General features: G+C 40.9%; 1 protein-coding gene across 7 annotated transcripts in view; it reads left to right on the top strand.

Moving 5' to 3' along the window:
- The window catches only part of LOC139104290 (neurotrimin), a 293,896-nt gene that overhangs the window by 256,583 nt on the left and 11,227 nt on the right, over nt 1-26,086 (top strand). For all 7 annotated transcript variants that reach the window (XM_070659688.1, XM_070659687.1, XM_070659690.1 and 4 more), the window contains 2 exons: nt 15,965-16,092; nt 25,616-25,784. In XM_070659688.1, coding sequence (XP_070515789.1) covers nt 15,965-16,092; nt 25,616-25,784 — 297 coding nt within the window. The remainder of the gene's footprint in view (nt 1-15,964; nt 16,093-25,615; nt 25,785-26,086) is intronic.

Below are 26,086 nucleotides of genomic sequence, written 5' to 3'. Positions count from 1 at the left end.
CGCTACTTCGAGCTGTTTCGGACGCGCGCCGCGCGTTATTGTTCGCTTATAAAGCCGTGAGCACAAGTTCGCATAAAATATGACCCTCGCTACTCGAGTTGTCTCGGCGGAAAGTTTCGAGTTGAAGAGGATGGTAGCCGGAGGAAAGACGACGGTCCTCCCGCGGATAGAACCGGGTACAAGGAACCGGATGGCGACGTCTTTCACAGTCAGAACAGAACTTTCGGGGACCAATTATCGCCGGCTTTCGAAGTACGCAAAAGCGATACCGCCCTAATTGGAGCCGAGTAAGATACGAGGGATTTCTGAAAAGTACGCTTAATCAGCGGCACGACATCTGGGTTTAAAATTAACGTGACACTTTGACCCGAATCAAAATTTATAGACGCATATATGCTTAAATATTGAATGTATAATTACTTTAATATAAATTATAACTTCGTTAATAATTATAGAACATTCAAATTTCGCCTTTTTTTTATATTGATTGACTTCCGTTATACATATATAAGCATTAAAATACCTTTCGGTTAATTTCTTTTTTTTTTTTTTACTTCCAAAAATTTTTATCGTTATCGTTGCATTGTCAAAATTATTACACAGTCGCCACGGTAATATTTTTTTTCTCTTCTCTCTCTCTTTCTCTCTTTTTTTTTTTTACCTTTCCGTTTAACGCCATACACGCGAGTGCACGTTTATTCGCGGAAAATGAGTGAGTCGTAACGAGGCCTGAGACTGCGAGCCGTTGAAGGAAAGTACGGTTTCAGAGCGCGAGAAGAATGCCTAACGACTAGAAGATGAGTCGCTTCGCTGATAAGGGAGAAAGCCTTTACAAACTCGCGGGATAAAGAGACGAAGCCCAAGACGACGAAGAAGCAGCGAAGCTGAAGAGAGCCCGCCTGAGCTTTATCAGTCATTTGTGATTTCCACTTGCCGGCTCCTTCGAGGAAAACGCGACAACCAGCTTTTCCTTCCTTCAAGAGATATTTTCCGCCGTTCGACGTTCTCAAATAGAGACTGTTCTCAATAGACCTGCAACTGTTACTCCCACACAATTGGAGGAGTTTGTAAACATACATTCTCGCGGATGAAAAATCGAGCCGCGGATTTAGCATCCTTGTAAAAATCCTTTTCCTACCGGAAATTCCCGCGAGAAATACGTATCTTTCGCCGCGCAGCCTTCTCATTCGAGCCTCTTATTGTACGACGATAGCGTCACTCTCACTTAGAATTGATAAGCGTACCTCCTCGCGAATATAAAAAACCCGTCGTTAATTTGTCGTCGACGTAATAAATATGTCACGCTATTTCCATACGCAAACACGAGGCGGTATTTGTAGCTTTGCGGTATGAGGTTAAATAAAAATATCGGTGAAATAATATAAAGCCTTAATTGTAACCCCGATTTAGTCTATCCTCGTAGTTCGCGATACGAATGAATGGAATTCAACTTGTCTACGTCATCGAGTATTTTTCGAAAGAGTAATCGAGTTATAGGTTGACATTAAAACTCTTCCGCTTAGGAATATTCCGTTTCCACCTCTCGATTTAGCTCCCAAAATTAACCTTCCCCCTCGCTGTCAATTACGCGTAATAACTTAATACGAGGGACTTTTCTCGTCATCTTCGCGTTATTAACGGAACGACTGGCTCGATTGGTGATATCTGGATACAAACGGAACACAATAAATATCTAAATTGTATGTTTTATCGCGCAAAAGAAAGATTGACGAGCATCACGTGAGTGCGATATACTATATCGACAAAAGAATATCTCTGCATAATGTAATAATATATTTTCTCTCGCGAGATATGTGTAAACTGACGCGAAATATTTATATAAAAAATTTACAGAGTTCCAAATGTAAGCAGCATGTATACTATTTTTTTCTTTTTTTGGTAAAATAAAGTATAGTATTTTTCATGTCTATTTGTGCGAGCTTCGCGAACGAAATTGGCGTACTATTCAACAACAGTAATACGCGACGTCTTCCCGTATTTTCTTCCAGACCGAATGATCGGCTAGTAAAAGCTATAATTGCGACCGCAAATGTCCGTAGCACTTGCACATTCGCATTTATCGTATCTTACACTGCGGTAAGATTTTCCGACGCATGCGAGAAAAATGCTTACTGTGCACATCGTTAAAGAAGAGTCGTTCGTTTTCTTTTTTTTTTTCTTTTTTTTTACGGTTTCTTTTGCCACAATACGTACGATATTACCACTTACTAACGGCAATATTGTCAATAAAGATGCGAATAGTTTCCACGTATAAAGATTGGGAATACTCGACCGTTATAAGAAACTGCTCTGGCACGCGGTCGGCTGCTTTCGCGTAAAAAAAAAATCGATATTTGCGCTCTAGCGTATATACATATATATATATATATATATATATATATATATATATATATACGATTTATAAATGAAAATAATTTTGGTCCACGTATACCGGTAAATAGTACGACGTCGCGGACGCGTTTTGGTATCGCCGGCTATAAAAGTAGCTTTAACGGTTTCCGCCGGTGGTAACGCTCGAGTGATTTACGCGAGAACTTAAGGGACACACGGCGTCCTGGAATTACTTAACCCATTTGTTAGTCCGACGCACTATATTCGCAACGGTGATTCGCCCACACGAGACGAGAAGCAGGGGGATAAATTCCCGTGGAAAATTTTAATGAACAAAATTTATATCGCGCCTCACGTCGTATTTCTTCGACTGCTCGCCCTCCGAGCCGGCAACAGAAAAAGATCGAAAGAATGAATAAAACAACAGCCAACTTTCTAATACGCATCGTCAGCGTTAGATACGCGGCCGCGTAACCACCCTTTCGAGACCCTATCGCTGTAGGAACATCTCCATACATGTCATCGCGGTTTAAAGGTCGGCACTTTAAGTGACACACGAGTGCCATTAGTTGTTAGCTCGGGGAACAGCTCCGAAAGGGAAGCTTCTTCCCTTAAGTGAAGCTCGCGAGATCAAAGTTTGCGTCGCGCGCTCTTTCAAGAAACGGGATGACAAAAATCCCGGAATTTCCTGCGTCGCGAGAAAGGCTTCCGGCTTGCATTCCAACTTCCTGGATCATGTGTCTTCGATAACGAACGAAAATCGTCTTGAAATTTCGTTATTCTTTACATCAAAATTTGACTAATATAATTATTAATTTAAAACAAAAAAAACAATTTTTTTTTTGTTTTAATGTATACTTTTTTTTCAAACGCGAATAATACTTTTTCAACATTTTTTAAGAATGCCACGATAAAGTATAAAGGTTGCTATGAAATTGTTATCTCTTCCCGAAATATAAGTATTTTAAGTTTGTTTTTCTATAAACATAATTTTTCACACTTGTCGCAATTTCGTGAAGCTGCAGTTTTCCAGAACGTCGCTGCAATTACATATGCAACATAGACCGGTGCACTGGAAGTCCTCTGGGGCTTTCGTGACGGCTACGTTACCATACATGTCCTACTGCTCAAAGAATTCTGTCTTGACCCAGACGGGGCCGCGAACGTGGCGAACCATTTTTATCTTTGACACACTTTCCCGTACGGTCACGATACTCGAATTCTAGGCATAAGACGTACCTTTTTCCTCTCTGCGGCGTGTCGTGTATTACTATGCAAGAGCGTTTATTAATTCACGTACAAAGATCCTATTGAAAAGGCACGCTACACCGAGCTTGTGTAAGAGAAAGATTTGCAACTTTAATTTTTGAAGTTTATTTTCAATTACCTCAATCTTTTTTTTTTCCCCCTCTTAGACCAATTTAAAATTTATTTCCACAACAAGCTACGTCGTAAATTACAATTTTACACGATATGCATTTTATCAGTGCGTAATCAGGAGATTTCAAAAATAAAAATATTAAAAAAAAATCGCGACAACGAAATAACAGCGTTGGATGCGAAGAAGTCAATTTATCATACTGTTCTTCTTGGTGAAAGATTAGCAAAAACTCGCGCTCGCTCGTGCGATCGTAATTTTACGATTACATATGCGTTTGGGTAAATGCCCGCCGGGAAATTCTCCGGGCTCTTCGTCGTCACGTATCGCAAAAATCTGCCGGTTTTGTTTTTTTTACCGAAAAGACGAAGCGCTGCGGGGCCGTGTCACGACTTTTATTTCGCCCGAGCTTCAACCGTAAGAAGTGTATCACTCCTTCTTTTCGCGAGCGCACCATAAATTATAGTCTCGGCCGAGTGTCATCCATTCTAACCGAAGTGACAAGCAAGCAGCGTCGTGTGCTTGTATACACTGAGTATCGTTAGTGAATGTGCACTGAAAGGCAGATATGGCGTCTACTGCGGCGACAGCGACTAGTGTACGTGACTTTAACGTACGTCCTCGTCGGCCGAGGGAAGAGATCGAGAAAAGAGGAAGTCACGTACTCTAGCCGCCGCCGTCGTTGCAAACGCAATATCTGCCTTTACCCTGTACATCGCAAAGAAACGCGAGCTCGCAAGAAAATAGCTGAATATCACGAAACGCCGCATTAAGGCTTGTTGGTCCTTTAAAGTTCAGAATCTTTATATGTTAATCAAAAATGCGCTTTCACGTTTTTAAAGAATTTTTTAAGTACTTTGTGACTGGACGAGTGTACGTCAGAGTTAATTTTTAAATTTTGAATAGCAGTTTAAGATTTCATCAGTGTCTATTCAAAAGCTCCTCACGGAATATTCCAGCTTCTTAATTAATTTTTCGACAATATTGTCGCGCGCGTTATAAAGATTTTTTTAAGCTAGTCGACTTCAAATCAAATCAATCAATAAAAAAAATTTTTTAATATCGCATATTTTTATGCCATGCCGGAATTAAAAGGTACATATTTTTTAATAACCTAATAGTTGTTTGTTAAAAAAAAATTTTTTCTATCCGACGACGTAAGTCGAGCTTATCCTCGCGCAACAAAAATCATATCTCCGATACACCGGATAGAGGAATCGTAAGAGGCCGCCGGGCTTTCGCTTTCCCATCGCATATGCATCCGCGCGGCAGTTCCCCCCGGGATTTTGAGTAAGATGCAACCTCCGCACATACGTCGTCACGGTTAAGAGGGTCTCTCACCGTGCTGTTTTACATAGAACGGGGAAAAAGATATAATCTACGATTTTTATTTCCACCTCTCGTCTCTACGCGCACACGCCATTGCAAAATTTTCTGAATATTATTGAAAAGCAAAAAATAACCTGAGAAAAAGAAAAAAGAATTGCATTGTCGTTTCGATAGAGAAAAATATTCTAAGAGAGAAGAAAGAGCACCGGCCTTCGACGATAAATTATTTTCTCATGTACGTATGCGTATCTACTTTACTTCTGCTTCTTTGCGCATTATTCTTTTAGAAGGGAAAAATTCGATTGTTCGCAAATGAAAAGTGCAACTTCTTTTTGTACGTCGCAAAAGCGATACAAGCCGCGGGGCACCATAACGATTATACGACACATAAGCAATCTTGCGAGAATGCGATCGTGCTTACGTGGCGCGTACACACGCGGTGGCGCACAATCTCCTTACTCGATAAAAGCAGCTTGACCAGATTCCAATTTCCCGCAATATAACCATTGCATTCTGCATGCGCCAACATACACTGTGTATCAGCCGTAAACAGTCCCCTTTGTGACTAGACAAGTAGGAAACGCATTTACGTGAAGCATTGGGGCAATGGACACGAATGCATAATATAATTTCGTATATTTGCAGAGTATATTACCGTGTTAAACGTAAGGAGTATTGCGAAAATATTTGCGACTCTGTTTTTGTCGCCGCCGGAGAAGAATATAACTGTTATAAATATATATAAATGCATAACGTAATACATCGCGGGACAAAAAACGGTTAACACACAAAGCTGATTACGCGTTCTCTCACGTCGACGTCGCAGCCCCTTGCGAACTCTTTCATTAGAGTTTGTTGACCGTGATAATTTTCGGTGTCGAGAAGACCATTTGCATACGTGTCGCCGAGTCTTAAAGGACTTTTCGCGTTAAGTGGCTCGCGGAGTGTCCTCGGTGGTTAACCCTGAACAGAAGGTATCACTGTTCTAAGAAAAGCTCTCGAGCTCGCGTGGGAAAGTTTAGGTCGCGCCGCCTTTCAGAAAGGAGAACGTGTTAGAGACTCTTCTGTGGCGCGGGCTAAAGCGAGGTGAGCGCAGAACGAGATGGAAAAGGTATGGCCGTGCTTTTACCTCGAAACGACAAACGTTAAGCTTGCGGTGGATGTTACTCGGGCTGTACAGTTTTACGAAGATTTTATACAGCTTTTTCTGTGGTCTTTGACTTTTTCGCAGTCGGAGTTATGCATTATAAAGCAGAAGTTAAGGCACAATGTACAACCGCTCGCCGGCGGTATTGGCGAGACCATATAATTTCGTTTCATCATTGCCGTTCGTGCTTCGCGAAACGTCTCGACACCCTCCTACGCCTCGGCGACGGCGACGGCGACGCCGCGCTGAAAATGACGCGCGGCCAGGCGGAAAACTGTCACTCGCGGAAACAAGGAAGACGGCGAGAACGAAGAAATGAACGAGATGTTCAGACGCGGTTCGCTTCATTGGCGAACAACGGAAATCAATTTCTGTCACAAACTACAGAACGCGCAGACAAAATACTTTTTAGAGAAAAAAGTTCGAAGAGCTTGAAGAATAAATAAGTTCTATTTCTGGTATTATTTTATATAGCGATTTGAAAAGTACGCTATTACGTTGCACGTGTACGTATAGACTTTGAATTAAATCCCGCGCCCAAGCTGTACAAAGTACAAATAATTTTTCGCAATTAATATGATTTTAATAAAATATTAATCCGTAAAAACGTATCTCTTAATTAATTTTTCTGCCTTCAGGATGATTCAGACAATCTTTTTAAAAAAACCTGTTACTCCGTTTTACCTATCTTTCTTTGGAACATTATATTTTTCTGCTACATTGTTCGGTTTTTTTTCTTTTTTTTTTTTTTTTGGATTTGCAGAATTCAACTCGTCAGCGATGTGAAAAGTCAGTTCTCTCCTGAGTTCTTCATTAATCTGATAATAATTGGCTACTTCAACTTCAAGCACGGAAAATGAAACTTCTATAAGCACGGAAGAACAATCACAAGCAGAATAAATAATTACATAAATCAGCGCTTAGTAACTGAGAAAGTAGATTTCTTTACACAAGGTTGGTCCTTTATTTCGATCTTTTCCCATTGTACTCTTGCAGAGTATTCAGAATATTTTTTATTACGCAGAATATTTTATTTTCCCTGCCTATCTTATATGTTTTAATGTGCAAAATCTTATTACAACTTTATACTTAAAATTAGAATAAAAAATACTAGATTACGTCTGATATATATTTGGTTTTTTCACTTGTTATGTAATCTGCAGTCTGGAGAACGTTTATTTAGAATTACTATTATTTAAAATAAAATATGAGTCTTTATCGCAAAATCATAATAGAAAAATCCGACTGTCCATTTGAAATTACGTCTCGAATGATGATATTCGACATTAAAAACGAAGCAAACATAATAAACTTCCATTCGACGAAAGTAATAAAAACTTAGATGAGAGAAAGAGAAATATCTTCGCAAACCGTCGCTGATAAAAAAAAAAGTATTCTCATGATGGAAAAGGGAAGAGAGAGAGAGAGAGAGAGAGAGAGAGAGAGAAAAAGAGAGTGAGACAGAGAGAGCGAGAGATGGAGAGAGAAAGTATCGCGAACTTTGGAAACGGGTCTATTTACTGTGTCACCATATATTCACCTCTTATACAGCTCGCAGCTGCGACTCTTAACAGTTGCATCTTTGAGTGACAGTAAAGACGATTAAAGCACTATCTAAGTTTTCCACGAGGCGTACTTGAGAGGTTCGTCATCAAACAATGCCATTAATACCATTAAATAATGCCGTCGTCGGCGGAAAACGCCGCGAAAGTACACGTTGCATAAAGCTATTTCGCGAGTACTCAGCCAGAAAATTTCATGTCGCCGTTGTCAAGCGATATTTAGATATAAAACAAAATTGGACAAGACATAGAGAAAATGTATCGCCTATCAAATTTATCATCCAGTAAAAAAAAAATAGGAAAAAAAAAAAGAAAAAAAAATGTATTGTCATATATCATAAAAATGTACAATACAAAAATACAACGGCGGCATTAATTTAATGTTTGAATATATATCTCTGTGAGTGGACTGCGACATGATTACCGTAGGTTATTTCTCGTTTAATAGTTTTCAAATGATCGGTAATGTGCCGTTATTGGCCATTCGCGATCGACGTGCTATCACCATTTTCGAGATGTATGCTTTTTTAGAATGCCTCCCTCGACCAGCGTCGCACCGCCGACTGTAACGTCGGTAATAGAGACGCGACAAGAACGGCTTTTTCGATTTATGCCGCACAGACCGCCGAATACAACCGCGATGTACACGATAATAAAATCGCAATCGCTCGTTCCGGCCGCCCCGAATCGATGTTTGCGCGTAATCAAATTCCGCCGCACGGCGACGGTAATTGCGACGGTAAAACTAATTTCGAGCTTTTCGACGAGATCGCGGTACATATGTATCGCGGAAATACTCGTGATTATGGGATCCACGGCACTCGTGAAAAAGGGATCAATAGAACCTGCGCGGTAATACGCGCAAAACCATATCACCGCCAATAATAGCCGTCAGTATTGACATCTAATTATGAATGCGTGACGTTACGAGTCGAGCAGATTAATTAACCTATTCAAACCCGTCAGCAGCCCTAGATTTCATTATTACGTGTTTTGAGTTGAATTATCCTTTAATTCTAACACTTTGGATATTATGTAAAACTTTTGTGACTAAAGCAGAACATGTTTTTTTTTCTTTTTTCTTGAATTTTTATGCAAGATTTTATTAATTACGAAATTGCAATTACTAATAGGGTGGGTGTTCTACATGACGACTAACATTACAGTTTATCTAAAAAAGAAAAAAAAAGAAGAAGGGAAAAGAGAAAAAGAAAGAGGTATTGCACGAGCCATTGCTCTTAATGGTTAATAAAAAAGTAACCAATGCAAATGGTAGGACCGAACGAGTAAAGTTACTCGACGGTCGTGGAGAGAGCTTGCGGAAGTTGCTTGGCCGCCTCTTCGATCACGTTACGCGAACGCAAACAGGGATGTAGGGGAAAACCGGTCCCCCGTTTATATTCCATTCGGACGAGGAGCGATGCCAGGGAAAACCTGCTTTTATCGATGATATTCTTCCGTCTAGGGGGACCCGATCTCGGGTCCAAATGGCTTACGAGAAAAAAGCGTCAAATCCGTTCAAACTCATGGCCGTCCAATTCGGCGAACGTTTTTAGCGGAAGTTCGCCCGAAGAATCATCGCTCGTTTTTCACATCGTAGACCAATTGCGATCATGCAAATGATCGGGATATGAAAATTCTCATCTTTATTTAGAAACGCGCGAAGCGTAGAGCGTTTCGCAACGCCGAATAAAATTACGCGTGTTTAAAATTTTTATTTAAATTAAAATCGTAAAAGTATTAAAAATCAGTAGGGGGCTAGAAATGAAATTGAAACAAAATCACGCCGTACGTAAATCCCTTTTCCGATATATCGTCCACTTTCTTTCTACGTTTATTTTGAAAAAAAAAAAAAAAAAAAGTACAAAGAAAATTGGTATCTAGATCTGTATTCATGAGTCTTCTACACTTTGCTTACTCCCGCTGTAAACGGTCGCCGTGTCTCTATCTACCAATTCGACCTCGAACGAGGGCGGCCAAGAAATAACCAGTTTGCATTCCGTCGCGGTAGCGTGTGAGAACGAGAGAAGACGCCCGGCGACCCCGGGCGCCGTTTCACGACGATGGTATTCGACGAAGGTGTAACACGATTTCGACGGACGCGCGACGGCGGCGCGAAGGGAGGGAACGACATTCGAGCTATCAAAAGTCCGACCCGGTCTAGTCGGGGGGCGGTCTCCTATCCGGCGAAAGAAGAACGCGACGATTTGCATTTACCGTATTCCTTCCCCGAGCGTAGAATCAATTTACTCCCGGTGGGATGTACTCGGGCGACCCACTTTCGACAAACACAGCCGGGGCCGCGTATCATATAATTCGTAATGCGACTCTTTGTTTTTACCAGCTACCTTGCCCGTAAGTTCGGTATATTACGCCGTCTCCGGTACTAATCTACGATATTTGACGAAAATTATCACGGGTCGTGCGAGCGCATAAAACGTATATGCTCCACTCGGCGTAATATTAAACTAACGACGTAATCGTTAATATCTTCCGGGGTCTTGTTCAATTCCGCGAGGCTTAGTTTCGTCGTTAATTGATTTCTTCCCGCCGTGCCTCTGACGTGGATACAAGAATGTAATCAAAGTCGAGCGAGCCGCGGAGCTGCGCGTCTCTTTCCCGCGGGATGTACTTTCTTCGCGGGAGATTGAAAGAAAGAGGGTAAACGAAATGGAGGACGCCGCGAGAAAGAAGCTTGCTGAAGAGACGGTTACGCGCGTGACCGAACGTAAAGATTCATTTCGCAAACCAGATCAAGCTGGCTAGTTCGCCGTACAGCGGGAAACGCTTTTCATCTCTTACAACACTTTCCACTCGCTCCAACCGCCCGTGTCAACCGTAATCGGTCCTTCTAGTCGATCCGCGTTTCCTTTCTTCGCCTAAAATCGCTGTCTATTTACATCGCTGTATTCGGTGAACATACATGCACCATCGTGAGTCGCCTCAACGCAATTTTACCAGCGCGAATATCGACTCCGTCCGGCGTATTTGTAAAACAGAAAATATACTGCACCCTTTAAACTCGATGCCGTTCAATCGCGCTTACAAAGGATAAGATCCGAATCAGAATTTCCAACGTGAATTGATTTATTCGATCTTTCAAATGTTTTTTTTTTTTTTTATTATTTTTTTCTTTCTTTCTTTTAAATAGATGGTTTCTCTAAATATAGCTTTCCGTCGTTTAACAAAGCTACAACATTTAGCGATAAACGAAATAATTTTACGTTGGAGTATTTGAATAAATAGTTCGGCAACTTGTTCGATAATAATTATCCGAGCGGAAATTGATTCCCCTCGTTACCTATTAATTAGTTAGCCAATTCGTGGTTCATCTCGTGGTCTAGGAAAATTGTCTTGTTACGAGCTAATAACGAGATGGAAAAGTTAGATATCTAAACGTTTTTCGCCGCGTACTAGTCTACTGTTGTGTGTTGATCTTACGCAACGCTCGATTGCAGAGTTTAATGGACCCGCCGACTGTCACGGTAGTGTGAGTACGTGCGTGTGTTTACATCTCGCCAGCACCTTGCGCTCGAAGTTCGCAAGGTGGAGGACGCGCGGGTGGCAGATAGTAAGAACCGGTTTGCCCGACGAATTCGGCAGTCGACCGTCGCGGTAGTGTTAGTACGGCGTGTGTTTTCATCGGCCGGCACCTTGCGCTCGAAATTCGCAAGGTGGAGGACGCGCGGGCGGCGGACGGCGAGAACCGGCTTGCCCGGCGATATCGGCAGTCGAGCGAACGTTGCGTATGGTCAGCTCAACAACAGTAAACAAAGTACGCGGCGAAAAAAAGTATAGATATCTATTTAGATACACGGTACACTCCGGACAAAAATTATACAACCGATACTAGACAGATTTTATTTCTTTTTTTTATTAATGACAACTTAATTCTTTTAAGACCGTCACAAAATAATAAATACTTTCTTATAATTTATGACGAGTACCAAGCTGGTCACTAATTAAGAAATAAATTTAATCTGCGCGATCTAATTACTACCTGCGAAATCAGATTAGCTAGATAAATTTCCACTCGGGTAATAAGAGAATGAGAGGACGAGGGCTTGCGAGAGGGCATATAAACGCGTGAATTACATTCGGTTACGTTTACTTCAAGTTCACTTTGCCAGTTTCGAAGTGACCGCGAAGTGAATGCGACGTAAGAAAAAAAAAAAGTACAGGGATTGAATCGGTGCAATGGACAGTCTGCCATTTGTTATTCGTATAGCGTGTATAGCGCGCGCGTTTTCCAAAGACCGAGATGTAAACTGAACTGGATCGACTGGATCGAGCTGACCGGATGCAGTTTGCGCCTTACTGAAACCGCAGCAGGAAGGAACAGGCATTCACGATTGTGCTTTATTTAGGTCAAGTGTTGGGAGCGAGTGTATTCTATGCGCTCAACAAATACGTATTCTGAATTCGAAGTTCTCGCACGACCGACACGTGTACTGGCAACACACTCGAATCGGGATCGATTGATCGTAATGGGTAAATCGAGAGAGAACGGATAAAGCGCTCTTGAAAATGATCTAGCGTACTTTAAGTATCCCGTTAAGAACGAAAATTTTTCAAACGAAAAGAATAGAGAAAGAACGCGTTTTGTTTCAAAGGTGAAAAAGATATCGGGATGAATTTACATTTTCACTTATAAATTGCTGTTTCTTTTAAACAAAAGAAACGCAATCAGGCTTGCACGAGTTTGCTAATTTCTGAACTATTAATAAGATCTCATATTAGTATTAATTTTTTTTTTTCTTTGTTTTACTTTTCTTTCTTTTTTTTTTTTTACGTTACTTAGATTTCTGAGCGAGCTCTCTTTTGTTATTATTTGCATAAGAATCTTAAAATGCTAATTATTGACAGCTCTTAAATTAAGCGAAATTTTCTATTATGATAGCTTTCATTAAAACTATGGAAAGCTATTGCATTAACTCGGATCTAAAGCACACCAATTTCGAAAAGCGTCTCGCACGAGGAGCAAAGACAAAATCGATTTCTCGAGACAATGCTCTTCGCGAATACTTCTTGAACGACGCTTGAAGACGTCCAACTTATCCTAGTTTACATTTTACTCCCGTCGTCTATCGACATCTTTTATTCATCTGAGCACCCGTGTCGCAAAATCGCGTGACAAACTTCTTTAATAAAGTTTCAAATGAGAGCGTTATGCGGGACATCACCTCTTGCTCTTTCTTCCCACCCTCTTCTGCAAAGCTATGTATTATATTATTACCAAAAAGATTTCCACGTACCGAAACTTTAAGATATTTTTCTGTTTGGGATAAATATGTAAACCTACGTGTTCAATACGAAATTAGACAATATTGGATTTAACTATTTCGTAAAGAAATCAATTTCAATTCATTCTATAAATTTTGTTCAGATGTCAAAATTAATTGTAAAATAAACAATGTATGATTACGTGCATGAACGAGTATTAAAAAATTTATCTGTTAAAAAGCGCAAAGTGTTTGTCGTTATATGGATGATTTCTCAACGCTTTTATCGAACTATTCCGGAAAAAAAAAAAAAAAAAATAATGATCGCGATTGATTGAAGAATCGGCGTTTTCGATTCGACGTTGTACTAATCCCTTTACGTTTATTTGAAACGGGGTTGAGGTCGTAACGAGTACGCGAGCGAATCAAGAGTTTCGGAAACTTTTCGTTGAAGAGCTTGAGCGGAGCCTTGAAGGTTTGTCGTCTGACGAGATCAACTTTTATTCGCGGTTAGCCGACATTAAAGCGTCCACGCGCTATCAATTATACGTATATAATTATGAAAGAAAATTTTAAATTATTACGGCTTCGAGTCTACTTTAAGTTACAGCGAGCGAGCTAGTCTTCCTTAAAAGTGGAAAAATAAAAAGGAACAAAATCGCGAGGAAAAGGTAGATGACACAGGGTCGAGATATAACGAAGTGCAGTAGACTTAAAAATAAACGGTGGAAGGTTTTAAAGTCGAAACCCGGATTTCAGCGAGAAATCCGGAAGGAAACGCTTCGCAACGCGAAGGAAAAAGCGAGCGAGGGACGGAAGAAGGGACGAAGACAGAGGGTATGGTCTCTCGGTGCCCTTAACTACTCGGAAGGGGTTAACCGTCGTCGTCCGAGTATCACCCGCACAAAAGCCGTAAAGCACGCCGCCCGGTTATTTCGGTCGAACCGCGAGGAGGAGGCCGTCCAGAAAATATTCACATCGATCTACCGACATCGTTGACCTCTCTCCTCCTATTTCTCCCTCATAATACACGCGCACATGCAGACGCGTTTGCGCGAGCGCACACACGCACGCTTAACGGGAACAGGTCCGCCGTCGCGGTAACAGATACCGGATACTCTCCATATATGAAGCGCCTCAAAGTGCTCTTTCGAAAGCAAGCACAGAGGCCGGCCGGGTCAACCGCATCACTCTTCGGCACCACAAAAGGACACAAAACGGATCCCGCGCGCGCTCGTCCGTCTGTGCGTCCGCTCGTCCGAACGTGGACTATAAATAACCAGGCGTATCAACGTCCTCGACATTTTTCGGCATTATAAATAAATTCCCGGCGCGCAGCTCACGGCCCGATTTACCCTCCATGAGGGACTATTATCGGAGGACAATATAAGAGGGTGGCGGGCGACCGATAGAGAAGACTTCCGGGGATAATTCCTGCCCGCCGGGAAGAGAATCACCGGGTGTAATTCTGCATAATTCTCCCGACAGATGCGAGACCCTGATTCAACTTTCCATAATGATTACGTCGTATACATCGATTTCTTTAGCCGGGGGACAGAAGTCGTTAGTCCTGAGCCGCGGGCGGCGCAATCTCGTATATAGGTTTTCGATTTCCGAATTTGAATTCGGTTAAAAAGAACTTGTGCAGAAATTTAGTGAGAAATATACCGCCTACTCTTCGAGCGTAAAAATTTATACATTGTAAATTATGTTAGTCTAACTGTTAAAAAATATTAAAGTACAATTTTACACGTTACATATATTTTCGAACTGTTAATTATTGAATAATGACGTGAATTACCGAATAATTCGTGTGGTAAAAAATCACGCGTATAAATAAAATTACTACGGCAAAGATGTTTACGTCAACAAAATGTACAAGCTATTAAAAAAAAAATTTTTTTCTTTACTTTTACGCGACGTTTAAAGCAGGTGGGGTATATTCTCTTCCGCGGGATATTCGAGATAAAAAGTTATAGAGAGTATTAACTTTGTTGCTTTTATAGTGCGCTGACGATAATGAATGTTACCTCTTCGTTTTACAAACACGTATCTAGATCTTCTGGAGTGATATGAATAATAAGATTCAGTATTGCGACATTTTGCGTTAAAAGGCAGCGGCGTTTTCTTATCCTGCCAGCGTCATTGTGCTTTTTATAAGCTTACGCGTGGCTGAAGAATCGCAAAAACAAGACGCGTCGAGCTAAGAGACATTTACATGAAAGAAACGTAAAATTCTGGGTCGTGACGGAATCTCATCTTTAAATCTTTAGATTTAATCCGGCGCGCGAGAGGCTAAGTCGTCTTTTGCACCGGCATGGTAAACTGTCGCCCCGAAGCGCGACGTGACAAATATCCATTATTTACATAAAGCGCACATAAAGTCATGAGACGCGCGATACGGATCCCGCGTATTCGGATTCCGAAGTTTAATGCGGAAGAAAGTCGAGAGAACCGCGCGCGCGCGCGTCTTCATCTCGCGATACACTTTGAGCCGCGAAGAAGGCAGGCTCCGGCCGAGGCACTGAGAAATCATAACGTATCGCTGAGAAGCGCTCCGCGATAACTGTCTGATATTTGCATGAAATAAGGATTCTAAGCGCAGATGTAATTCCGCACTCCGATTCCGTGAATTTAATCCCGGGCGAGAGTTACGTGCTCTCGTTTGTGCGCTAATGGAGAGACGTACGGTGACGTAGGGAGAAAAAAACACAAAATATTTCTTTCCCTTACTCCTGTGTAATGTAATATTTAATTGCACGACCGTAATTTATTGCAGCAACTAGCCGTTCGCCGAGCAAAATAGTCCTGATAATAAGTCACCCTTACATGTGTACGCTCTAGCACCTAGATACTCTCGGACCCTCCGCCTCTTTACCTCCTTCCTACCCGGGCACAGATACACGCGACAGCTTAGGGTAAATCGGGTACAAAAAATTGCTCGTGTAAAAAGAGTCACATTTTTACTTTCCAGAGCCAAAAACCGAGATTCTGGGCGCGCCGGAGTTGTTCATCAATCGAGGTAGCACCATTAATCTCACGTGCGTCGTCCTGCAGAGTCCAGAACCACCCGCCTACATTTTCTGGAATCACAACGATGCGGTAAGTCCGCCCTACCGTTCGATCCGTTATTATGCTCGTCGTTTCCACGGCAATAATCGGCAAATATTGGAAAATATTCCGAGGGCTGAAAGTGCGTGAAAGCTTACGCGTAGGCGAAGAATTCGCAGACGGTTCCTGCAATATCGCACGATTAGCGGGGTACCCTGGATTTATTACTGACTCGCGCGACTCTGGCCAACGTTGACTTTGCGCGCGGATAATTAATGATGATCCTACTTCCCCGAGATATATTCTAATATTACGGAAGGCAACGCGTTGAATAAGTTTCTGTCTCGCTGCCGCGTGAGCAAGTTTCCGCGAGATGAAATTTTCAACGCCGGGTGGAAACTTCCGTCTTTCTTCGTCATGTTTATTGCGTACACAGTTGTTCAAGATTATTATTGTTGCCGCCGCTGTCGTTACTATTAAACTCTGGCAATTTTTCCGTCATTAATTTTTTAGAGACGACCTGACCGAAATATAAATACGCAATGTCTTAATTTACATCTTAAGTAAGATAAACCTTCCACTTTCCTCTTTAATTAACTTAATCGTAATTCTATTTAATTATGAAAATATTTTTTTATTTAAAAAAAAAAAAGAGAGAGAGAGATATGCTATTTTATTAATAATAGCTTGAAAATATATGATATAATAATATCTACGGAAAATGTGAAAGCCACTTTAGAACTAATTATAAACTGTAGTAAAAAAAAATATATATATATATATATAAATTATATTTTAAAAGTAAATGAATTTTTAATAAAATATGGATGGAAACGGTAGAACAGTTCTTTTCAGGGCAAAGTTTATTTGTTAAAATTTAATCACTTTGCTCTTTTCGGACCGTGTAATTTCGAGAACCGACGACAATAGCAGAAACTCCGAGTAGTTATCTGAGATGAAATCTTTCGCAAATTTCGCCACAAGGTAATAGCAGTGAGGAGATGCGTGATAAATGGCCGTACAGGCGTCGGCGAAGGTCGTCCCTAATTAGGTACTTGGCGTGGAACTTCAGGAAGTCGAACAGTTCCGATTAGAGCACTGATAAGGGACGGTAGGTACACTTAACCACCTGCTGTCATACAAGAATGCTGAGCAGCTTGAAATGTTTCCGTTAACTAAGAATTAATCGTGCGGTATTTGCACCTTTCAAGACGAGCCGCTATTCTGCCGAATTCTATGTAATTCCGACTGAATTATTTTATCACGTGCGACTTCGACTAATCGCAAAGAGAAGTAGAGAACAAAATTTTGTTCACCAGCGATAAGAGTACGCGCGGATATGTTATACGTATGCGCTGGTATTTGTTACAATTAATATATCGCGCGTACATCCGTACCGACTAAAAATATATTCTAAAAATTCGAGTTCGTAAAATATACTGCACGTGAACTGTATGTAAATTTTCTTAAAAAAAAAAAAAAATCTATTTTTTCTACTTTCAAAACATTTTTCATATTTTGATTAAAAAATAGCGAAATGACTACACGATGACTAAATTCAAATTAATCACTTGATTGAAAAGAAACATTTTATTACTTTTTTTGTTTTAGTACTTGTTCGCGAATGAAGTTTCTTATCGCGTTCTCCGCTCGTATTTAGGATCTCCGCAACATTATATCTTTCGAGCTAAGTTTAGCTTTTACGATAACAAAGTTTTTTCTGGCCGGACGAATTAAGTATGTGCTCGCGAACAAAAGGAGGGGAGGATCATAAAACATTTCGACGGCGGTGGCAGCGACTGTTTGCGAACGGCTGACCGGCCAATAAATTTTGATAATGTCCCGGTTGGTTGGCCCGCCGCTAAATCGTGAGAGTCGCGGCAAAATTGGTAACGGCACTCAGGAGGTTCCATTAGGCGCATTAAGCCCCTGACCGGGAGCGCTGGGACTCGCCCGGGTACGTAGAAACAACGTTCGCCCGCGAACCTTAAAGAGAACTCCGTCGTGCGTGACTAACGCGTGCAGCCTCGAAGGGTTCTGGACCGTAAATGAGCCGAGAGGGACTCCCTAATTCCTCGAGATATCACTCCGTCAGTCCCTTCGTCCTCTCTCGTGCGAGCTGCCCGCCGCGGCGAAGATATTGATAATACCCCGTGCGATTAGCGAAACCCAAGATTTAACAGCACTGCGTAAAGCGAGTCGCGCTGACTTCGTACATAGATAATTAATACGATAATCTTGGCCACCGGTATATTTCCCCGTGTTCTCGCGGAAACTACGGCTTCGCGCACGGCGTTCGCATAGACACCCTACGTTATCTCATTAAGGATATCGAGTGTGATAAAACAAGTTCGGCGGTGCTACATTATGTCGCGCTTCCCCAAACGAGATAATATCCCTCTCCTCGAATGATCCCGTAAGAATCTTTTTACGGGTATACCGTAAAGTATTTTATTTTTATCTCGACTACTTTTCACTTTGCACTTGGAGGATTACGCGTGTGGATTTCCGCGGAAGCTTAAGCACTTCGTCCAACGGACTGAGATGCGTCTCTCTCTCTCTTTCTTTCTCTCTTTCTCTCTCTCTCTTTCTCTCTTTCTCTGGATCATCCTCTTTAAATATTTCGCCAGCGCCATCGATACTTTTGGCAAAGAGACCTCCGTATAGGAGATTGAACGAATTCTCCTATGGGATCGATTAAAAAGACCGGGCAAAATAATCGCGCTACTTAAGGCCGTAAATTCGCAATTTTGTGCGCTCATAATGATTCATGTGCTCGTGGAAGGATGCCGTGATGGCTCTCGGACGTGATAAACCTACTCTACCGCCACGACCGATAAGGACAGCCCCCCCAGGAATTGTCTCGTGGGAACTGACTGAAATTCTCCTCCGATAATAAAGTCGCCGCGATCGATCCACGACGCGAAACATTTTCCGGCCGCAAGGAATTCACCGGAGCTACCCAGGCGCGTTTGCTTTCACGCTCCGATACACCTTATCCCTTTGATTTTGATTGAATTTCATGCCCGCGTCTGTTGCGGCGACCGTACCCCGAAGCGATGTGCCGTCGCTTATAAATGCGTGACGAACGGTACGACATTAAAACGCCACCCTTACGTCGCAAAATTGTTCCGGGCGTCTTAAAACGTGCGTATAATATTTTGACATTATTACAAAAGTTCGCGCAAGGCCGGCGAAAATAAAAATTTTATTCTAGAAATTCTCCCGTAGAAGAGAAATTTATTTGGTTATACGTTCAATGTACTCGGAACGTGAACAATATTTTTTATGGTAATTAGTGAATCTATAGTATATGTACAGCTAGCATATCCGACAATATTCGTATTAATTTTATTTTATTTTATTTTATTTTATTTTATTTTATTTTATTTTATTTTATTTTATTTTATTTCTGTTAGCGTTTGAGTACGCTTTTATTCAAGTCAATCGCGAGTTAACTGATTTATCTTAAAAAAAAGAATTCTATTATGAAATAGTTAAACAGAATAACGGTATTCCATCTTATTTATATGACAATCATGGAAGACTGCCAAAAGAAAAGAGGGTGAGGAACCGACCGATGCCGCTGCCAAATCGATTTCCGCGGTATTACGAGAGCAGGAATAAAAGCATGTTTTGCAGATCTGTGGTTACCGCTCGTCGGATGAATGGAAGCTCACATTGAAAACGCGAACGTATTAAAACGTTCACGAACGAATCGCAATTATAATCTTGAACCAATATGGCACAGACCGCGACAGCCTTCCTTTCTTTGTGTGATTTCGATAGACCCATTCAAATAAAGAGTAGCGTGAATTTCGGTGATTTAATTTTCAGTAGTTAACTCCGTTGTTACGTGTTAATTCTTAGATTCGCAAAAAAAAAAAAAAAAAAAAAAAAAAAAAACAAAGAAGAAGAAGAAGTGTCACCCGCGAATCTGGACACAGGAGATTGCTCGAAAGTATACAGAGCCGTGCCAAACAAGGTCGTAAGGTGTGTTAGACAAACAACAATAGATTTATGTACGCTCGTAAAACCGACTTATTTTCTGCCCATTCGCAGTTATTTGGTGCACAGCCTACAGCACGTAAACATCTTCGTGCAAGCATAAATCTCGGGACTTAACATTATAACAGCAACAATTTAACGATTATTAAAAACAAAAATTATCTTCGGTATTACGCAACGATACAGAAAATAAGAAACAAGGTTTCCTTCACCCCTCTCCCTCCCCAAAACAATGAAAAATTTGCTAATTTTCCTCGCAATTTTCCTCGCGAAGAATAACATCGGTAGACAGACATTAATTATACTGGAACTCCGATTACGCAGCTTTAAACAGTCCCCTGATCGAGAGACTCTGCCCGGTCGAGAGATAACGAACTTATTATTTCAACGAACGTGAAGCGTTGAGCATAAAATTTGAATAAATGAAAGAATAATACGCGCCCGCCGACCCCTTATTTGCGACAGTGTGCGATTTCGCCTACCTATAAATTTTTATTCGACGCACTGAAGGACACGTATTTTATCACACGGCGTGCCATTTATCATTTATCAGACCGCTACGGCATTAACGTTTCGGTGTTATTACATTTAGGTAATATTGCGAAGCGTAATGACAGAGATTACAATGAAACAATTAATAATAAGGTTTCCCTGAAATTTCCGTTCCTCGCTCTCTGTGCGCGACGAGTGCTTAACCAGATAAGATTTTGTCTTCGGGGGTACTTCGTGGAATAAGACGGCGCAATTTTCCAGCATAAGGGAAACCCGAAGTGAAATTAGGAAAAGGGATAAACACCGAGTGTGTTGCGAGCCAAATACAAATTCGTGTAATTTTCCGAGATGCGGGCGAGCGAATCCGCGCGCACGGAAGCGTACCTTTGAGGTGGGAAAAAGTATCTCAGCCCGTATACGGCGGAGATACTTGCTATTGCTCAAGTAATATCGAATGATACGCCTAGCCGAATGGAATGATCCGGATTGCATTTGATTAAACGGGACGTTTGGTCGGTTAGCAGCGAAACTCGCGTCACTTCGGGCGCGGTATTGAATATATGTATATCCTGACGGATAAACCCGTCAGGAACCCGGGGATGCGCGGCATACCATGGAATACGGTGTGTCGGTCGCATCACTTTTCGGAAACATTTCGCATCTGCCGCTCTCGACATACAGCTGGATGCTCGCCACCTCGAGGAACAACGAAATCCTAAAATAACAGCCGATTTCAACGTAACAACTGGCAAGTTTATTCCCTGGCTGGAGGCGCGGCTGAACGGTATGAAGAAAATTCGCCTGAGAGCTTGGGATTGAAAGGTGAATTTATCAAAGTAAACGAAATAGCAAATGGTGACGTGAGAAACGATAAGGAGGGTAAATAGAAAGGATGTCGCAAAAAAAGAGAGAGAGAGAGAGAGAGAAAAAAAAAAGAGAAGAAGATGAAGTATCGGCACAAAGTAAAATGTTTATATGAATTTTGTAATTTAATTCTCGAAATTTAATTAAACTGTAATATTAATAAATTTAATTTTTATCTGACCATCGGTAATTCAAAATAATCAGAGAGTCGAGTGACGGGGGTATGTGAAGTAAAGCGCAAATATTGAATAATTAAAAAGAAAAAAAAAAATCATGAAATACATATTAAATCTGGATAATCTGTGGACAATTCGGAAAGCGATTGTATCTTTTTAAATCGAATTAAAAAAAAAAACAGCAGTTACAATGGTACGCGGACTGACGTATCATTTCGTGCACCCGCGCAATATGTCTGCGAGCGACATCGCCGTATTGTAATTTTGCTTAATCCATTCACATTTTATATGCAGAAATGTATATTTAAATTCGTATAATCTACCTACGATGTCAATCGATTTATTAATGTATTAGCAAATTAATATTTCGTGCAAATTCATTAAAAACTCATTGCGCAATATGTGGCCGCGAGTATAATATGACTAGTGCATTCAACCGCTTTGTTAATAATTTCGATACGTTTTCAGCAATCGCGCGACAATAATCCGCGCTATTCGGCAAAACGGTTTTATCTTTTTATTTTTTTCTCTTTCTTTTTTTTTCCTACGCTGCAAGCATAATTAACGTTAAGAACCGATGATAACGAGAACAAACTATTAAAGCATTAAGTTAAAAATTTGATAAACGATGAAAAGGAAAAAGGTATAATATGAACGAACGTTAAGGTGGAAGAATAAAAATACGGCATGATGGCGGAGCGTGGAATGAAGGGTGCCGTTATCAGAATGCGCCAAGGCTGATAAGATAAAAGTACTAAATCGTAAAGAAGTAGGAGGGAAGAAAATCATACCAACGGGCCATTGAGCTCAAGATGTCCCGTTGGAGTCGACTGGCAATTCCGTGGAATACCGATTTCCAGTAAAAGCATGTAATGAGGTTGACGAAACTCTCCTCATCTCCATTTACCTCTTTATCCCGTCGTACAAACTCCCGATGTGCCGGAATATAATACCGTAATAATACCATAAAATTCAAGAAAATTACGGATTTTAACACGCATTGAAATTATCTAACTCATTGAGCTGAGCTCTCTCTCTTTTCTTTTTTTTTCCCCCTGCTAAATAAAGTCACAACGATCGAACTCTCGCGAATCGATCGTTCTAATTTGATACTGATAAAATTCGGCATTGATAAAAATTATTTACGATTGTAATCTTGTTGTATTAATCTCGTTTCGTTCATTTTTCGTAATTAAACTTGCTTTAACATATTAATTCGTATTAATATGATTAAGAACAAGATCGTTGTACTAAACATTTTATGTAATTGGCAGAACAACAAAAAAAAATGTAAATATTCAGCTAAAACGTAACGTCCACGTATTTCAGATCGATTTACAGTCACGAGAGTTAATCGGCGAGTAATTGGTCGCTGTTTTAATTCAATCGTCAATGCAGAGTCAGCACTTTATACGATTAATGAACTGAAAATTGGATATTATTTATCCATCCTGATGATCGAGTAGAATTAAATAAAAATCAATTCAATTCGAAACATCGCTCGCCCGAGTAATTACAAGAACGTCGTTTACAATAATAATTCGCGCGCATCGCGAACATGAGTAACGTAGAAAATAGCGGTGCATTAAATATCCGACGCGTATATGTATACGGTATATATATTTATACTTCGCGAAATATTTTAGAACGATCATGCTCGATTTATTGTTTCCGTTAAAAGAAACGCACAAAACTTCTCGCGTCGGACGGATCGTAAAAGTTTAACGAATCTCTGAAACGTAAGTTTACGTTTATGTTACGTAAGTTTCAGAAATGCAACTTTATCGGCGATGTTTAATTTTGTACTTGTGTATGAACAGCTGAAGAGACGAACGCCCTGCGAAACATTAATTTGCGAGTTACGGCGGATTGTAAAAACCTAACATCGAGCCCCGTTTCATGTAGAATAAGGAAAGTTTTGGCTCTCAGAAGCAGGAGAAGTGCGCGGGTGCACGTGTTTAGGTACGCCGGCATTATTGCGCCTCGTATATGGTCGGATTAACTATGGACTTTCGAACGAAAGTTTCGCATATTATTCTGCGTTAGACCGCAACGCGCGGTTTAGATAACGGAACGGAAGGAAGCAGCGCGGCGCTTATCAAACTCGCGGCGGTGCGCGGACGCTAACTTTCGTTCGATTAATCGCGCTTTGAGACCGGAGATGGCGATGGGGATAAACAGCTTGGTGATATATATATTCTTATCCCCGGGATTCGATGTCGCGCGGCGAAAGCTTAACACAATTCGGAATGATTAAATTTACTCGAGTGCAGCTTATATTTTCGCATTTTCGCGGGAAAGCTCCGAACAAGCATTATTATACAAAAAAAAAATTGCAAAGTAACGAGACTTTAGGGAAAGAACTTTTTTTTATATTACATTAATTAATGAAGCTAACCCGAGTGGAAGTTGAGCCTAACGGTTATCTAATGATTCGCTAGCTAATTCGTGGCTTATCTCGTTGCTGTCTAAAAAAAAAAAAAAAAAGAGAACTGTCTAGCACTGAACCAGAAATATAACTCTCAAAACGTCCAGGAACTAGATAATTATTACTGGCTAATAACGAGCTAAAAAAATTAGATATCTAAACATTTTTCGCCGCGTACTAGTCTACTACACGTGATAACCAACGCGCAATCGACTACCGAATTTGCCGGCCACCGCGGCCAGCTACGAGCACGTGTGCTTGTTTACGTCATTATGACAGCAGGTTCTAAATTTTTTTTTAATTTATTGCATAACGATAAAAATATCGCGGTTTCGATAAAAATAGTTTGAACGACGAGGCAAAACCACCCCCCACGAAAATACGATGTACGAGAGAAGTTGAATTAATAATTTTTTAATTATTTATTTCGGCATTTCTTTTTATCGGGATAATCCCGGGAGAATAGGACGTTCGAATTTTTTAACACCGAAACACAGCCAAGAAGCAAATATCCAACATGTTGTCAAGGATGCTCTACGATTCTCAATCCCTTAAGAAGGCTTATGTGCCTCTCAGACGAAGGCACACTGTCGCAAGGTTCCGGGTACGGATTATTTATTTAAAAATCCCTTTCGACTTTCACGACGTTCTTCACTTTTTATTCCTTTCATTCGCGTATACCGAATGTTAGATTCTGCCAGCTTCGCGTTAAAGCGACACTCGTGAGCGTTGTCAAGTGGAACAGACGTAGGATAAACACGGCGTTCGTCGAGATCTTGAGACGAGTGTACTACTAGCATTTGGACATTGCATCCAATTTTCCAACGTAAATGCGCGAGAGCTTAAATAACGATTGTGAAATATTTTATTCTAATAGTTTAAATACTTTTCTCGGCGCAATAGATATTAATAATTTATGTAGCAACAAAGTATAACTTTTTTTTTCTCTCTTTTTTTTTTTTTATAACAAAGAGAATGTATTGAGTTTTATTTTTGCAAAGCAAGACGGAGATTATTCCTTCATTTTCTTCAATATATTGACTGTGCATAGGAAGATTAAAACGTATGCTTATATTTCAAGAAAATTGATGCATCTGCCAATAACTCGGGGGAATAATTAAAAATTATAGAAGGCCGAGCAATAAATAAAGGTCTGCCATAGGAAATTGTCCGTAGCCGTAATATTTATCTTGGAAAATATCCTCGGGGCATAAGTCGCCTGCGAAGTAATTTGCACCGAACGTCGGGGGCGATCCTTCCTCGTATCACCGGACGTCCCGGGGTACCGTACTTTACAACCTCTTTTCGATCGTCGATCTTGTAGAACGCGCTAAGAATTCTCGTTAAGGGTAGGAAACCCCGTATTTTTTTTTTTTTTTCTACCCTCGACCGTACTCTCCGCGAACCGGAAGGGAGTCTTTCGACGGGCTTATCTCTTCGCCTATCGTCTTCATAGTCAATACCCGTCGGGACTGCCCAATAAAAACTGTATCCGGCATTGGCCAGCCGGTTTCTCATTCGCCTCCATCCTCGCCGCCGTTGGACCTCTCGTCCAACTCGAGAAACGTCACCTCGTCTCAGGACGATCGTCCGATCTCTGTTCCAGATAATCAGCTACGACTCGAGCAGAGGCGGCGTCTCCGTGGTCACGGAAAAGGGTGACAGCACGACGAGTTTCCTTCTGGTGCAAGAAGCGAAACCGTCGGACTCGGGACGGTACACTTGTAACCCCAGTAATGCTCAACCGAAATCGATCACCGTACACGTACTCAACGGTGAGTAATCGATGATACCAAGTCGACGTGTCGGCTTTTTGCGATTAAAATGATCGTACGCGACGTTAAAAATACGACGGGGCGTTAAATATCGGAGGTACCTTTTGAGAAATCTCATCTAATTTTTACGATACTATCCTCGGCAGATTTATTAATGTTTTTTTTTTTATTTTTATTTCTATTTTATCGCCGGTTTGTTATTTTCACGTAAGCGCCACTCTTCTAAAGTGTCTTTAAAATAAAATTAATTCGATAGCCCTAAGACTGCGTGTTTCTGCGTTCACGTGACTCATTTGGAATTA

The sequence above is a fragment of the Cardiocondyla obscurior genome, linkage group LG07 (assembly GCF_019399895.1).
Source record: "Cardiocondyla obscurior isolate alpha-2009 linkage group LG07, Cobs3.1, whole genome shotgun sequence".
NCBI classification, from domain to species: Eukaryota; Metazoa; Arthropoda; class Insecta; order Hymenoptera; family Formicidae; genus Cardiocondyla; species Cardiocondyla obscurior.
The sequence above is the reverse complement of the archived record's forward strand: the minus strand, read 5'-3'. Positions and strand labels throughout refer to the sequence as shown.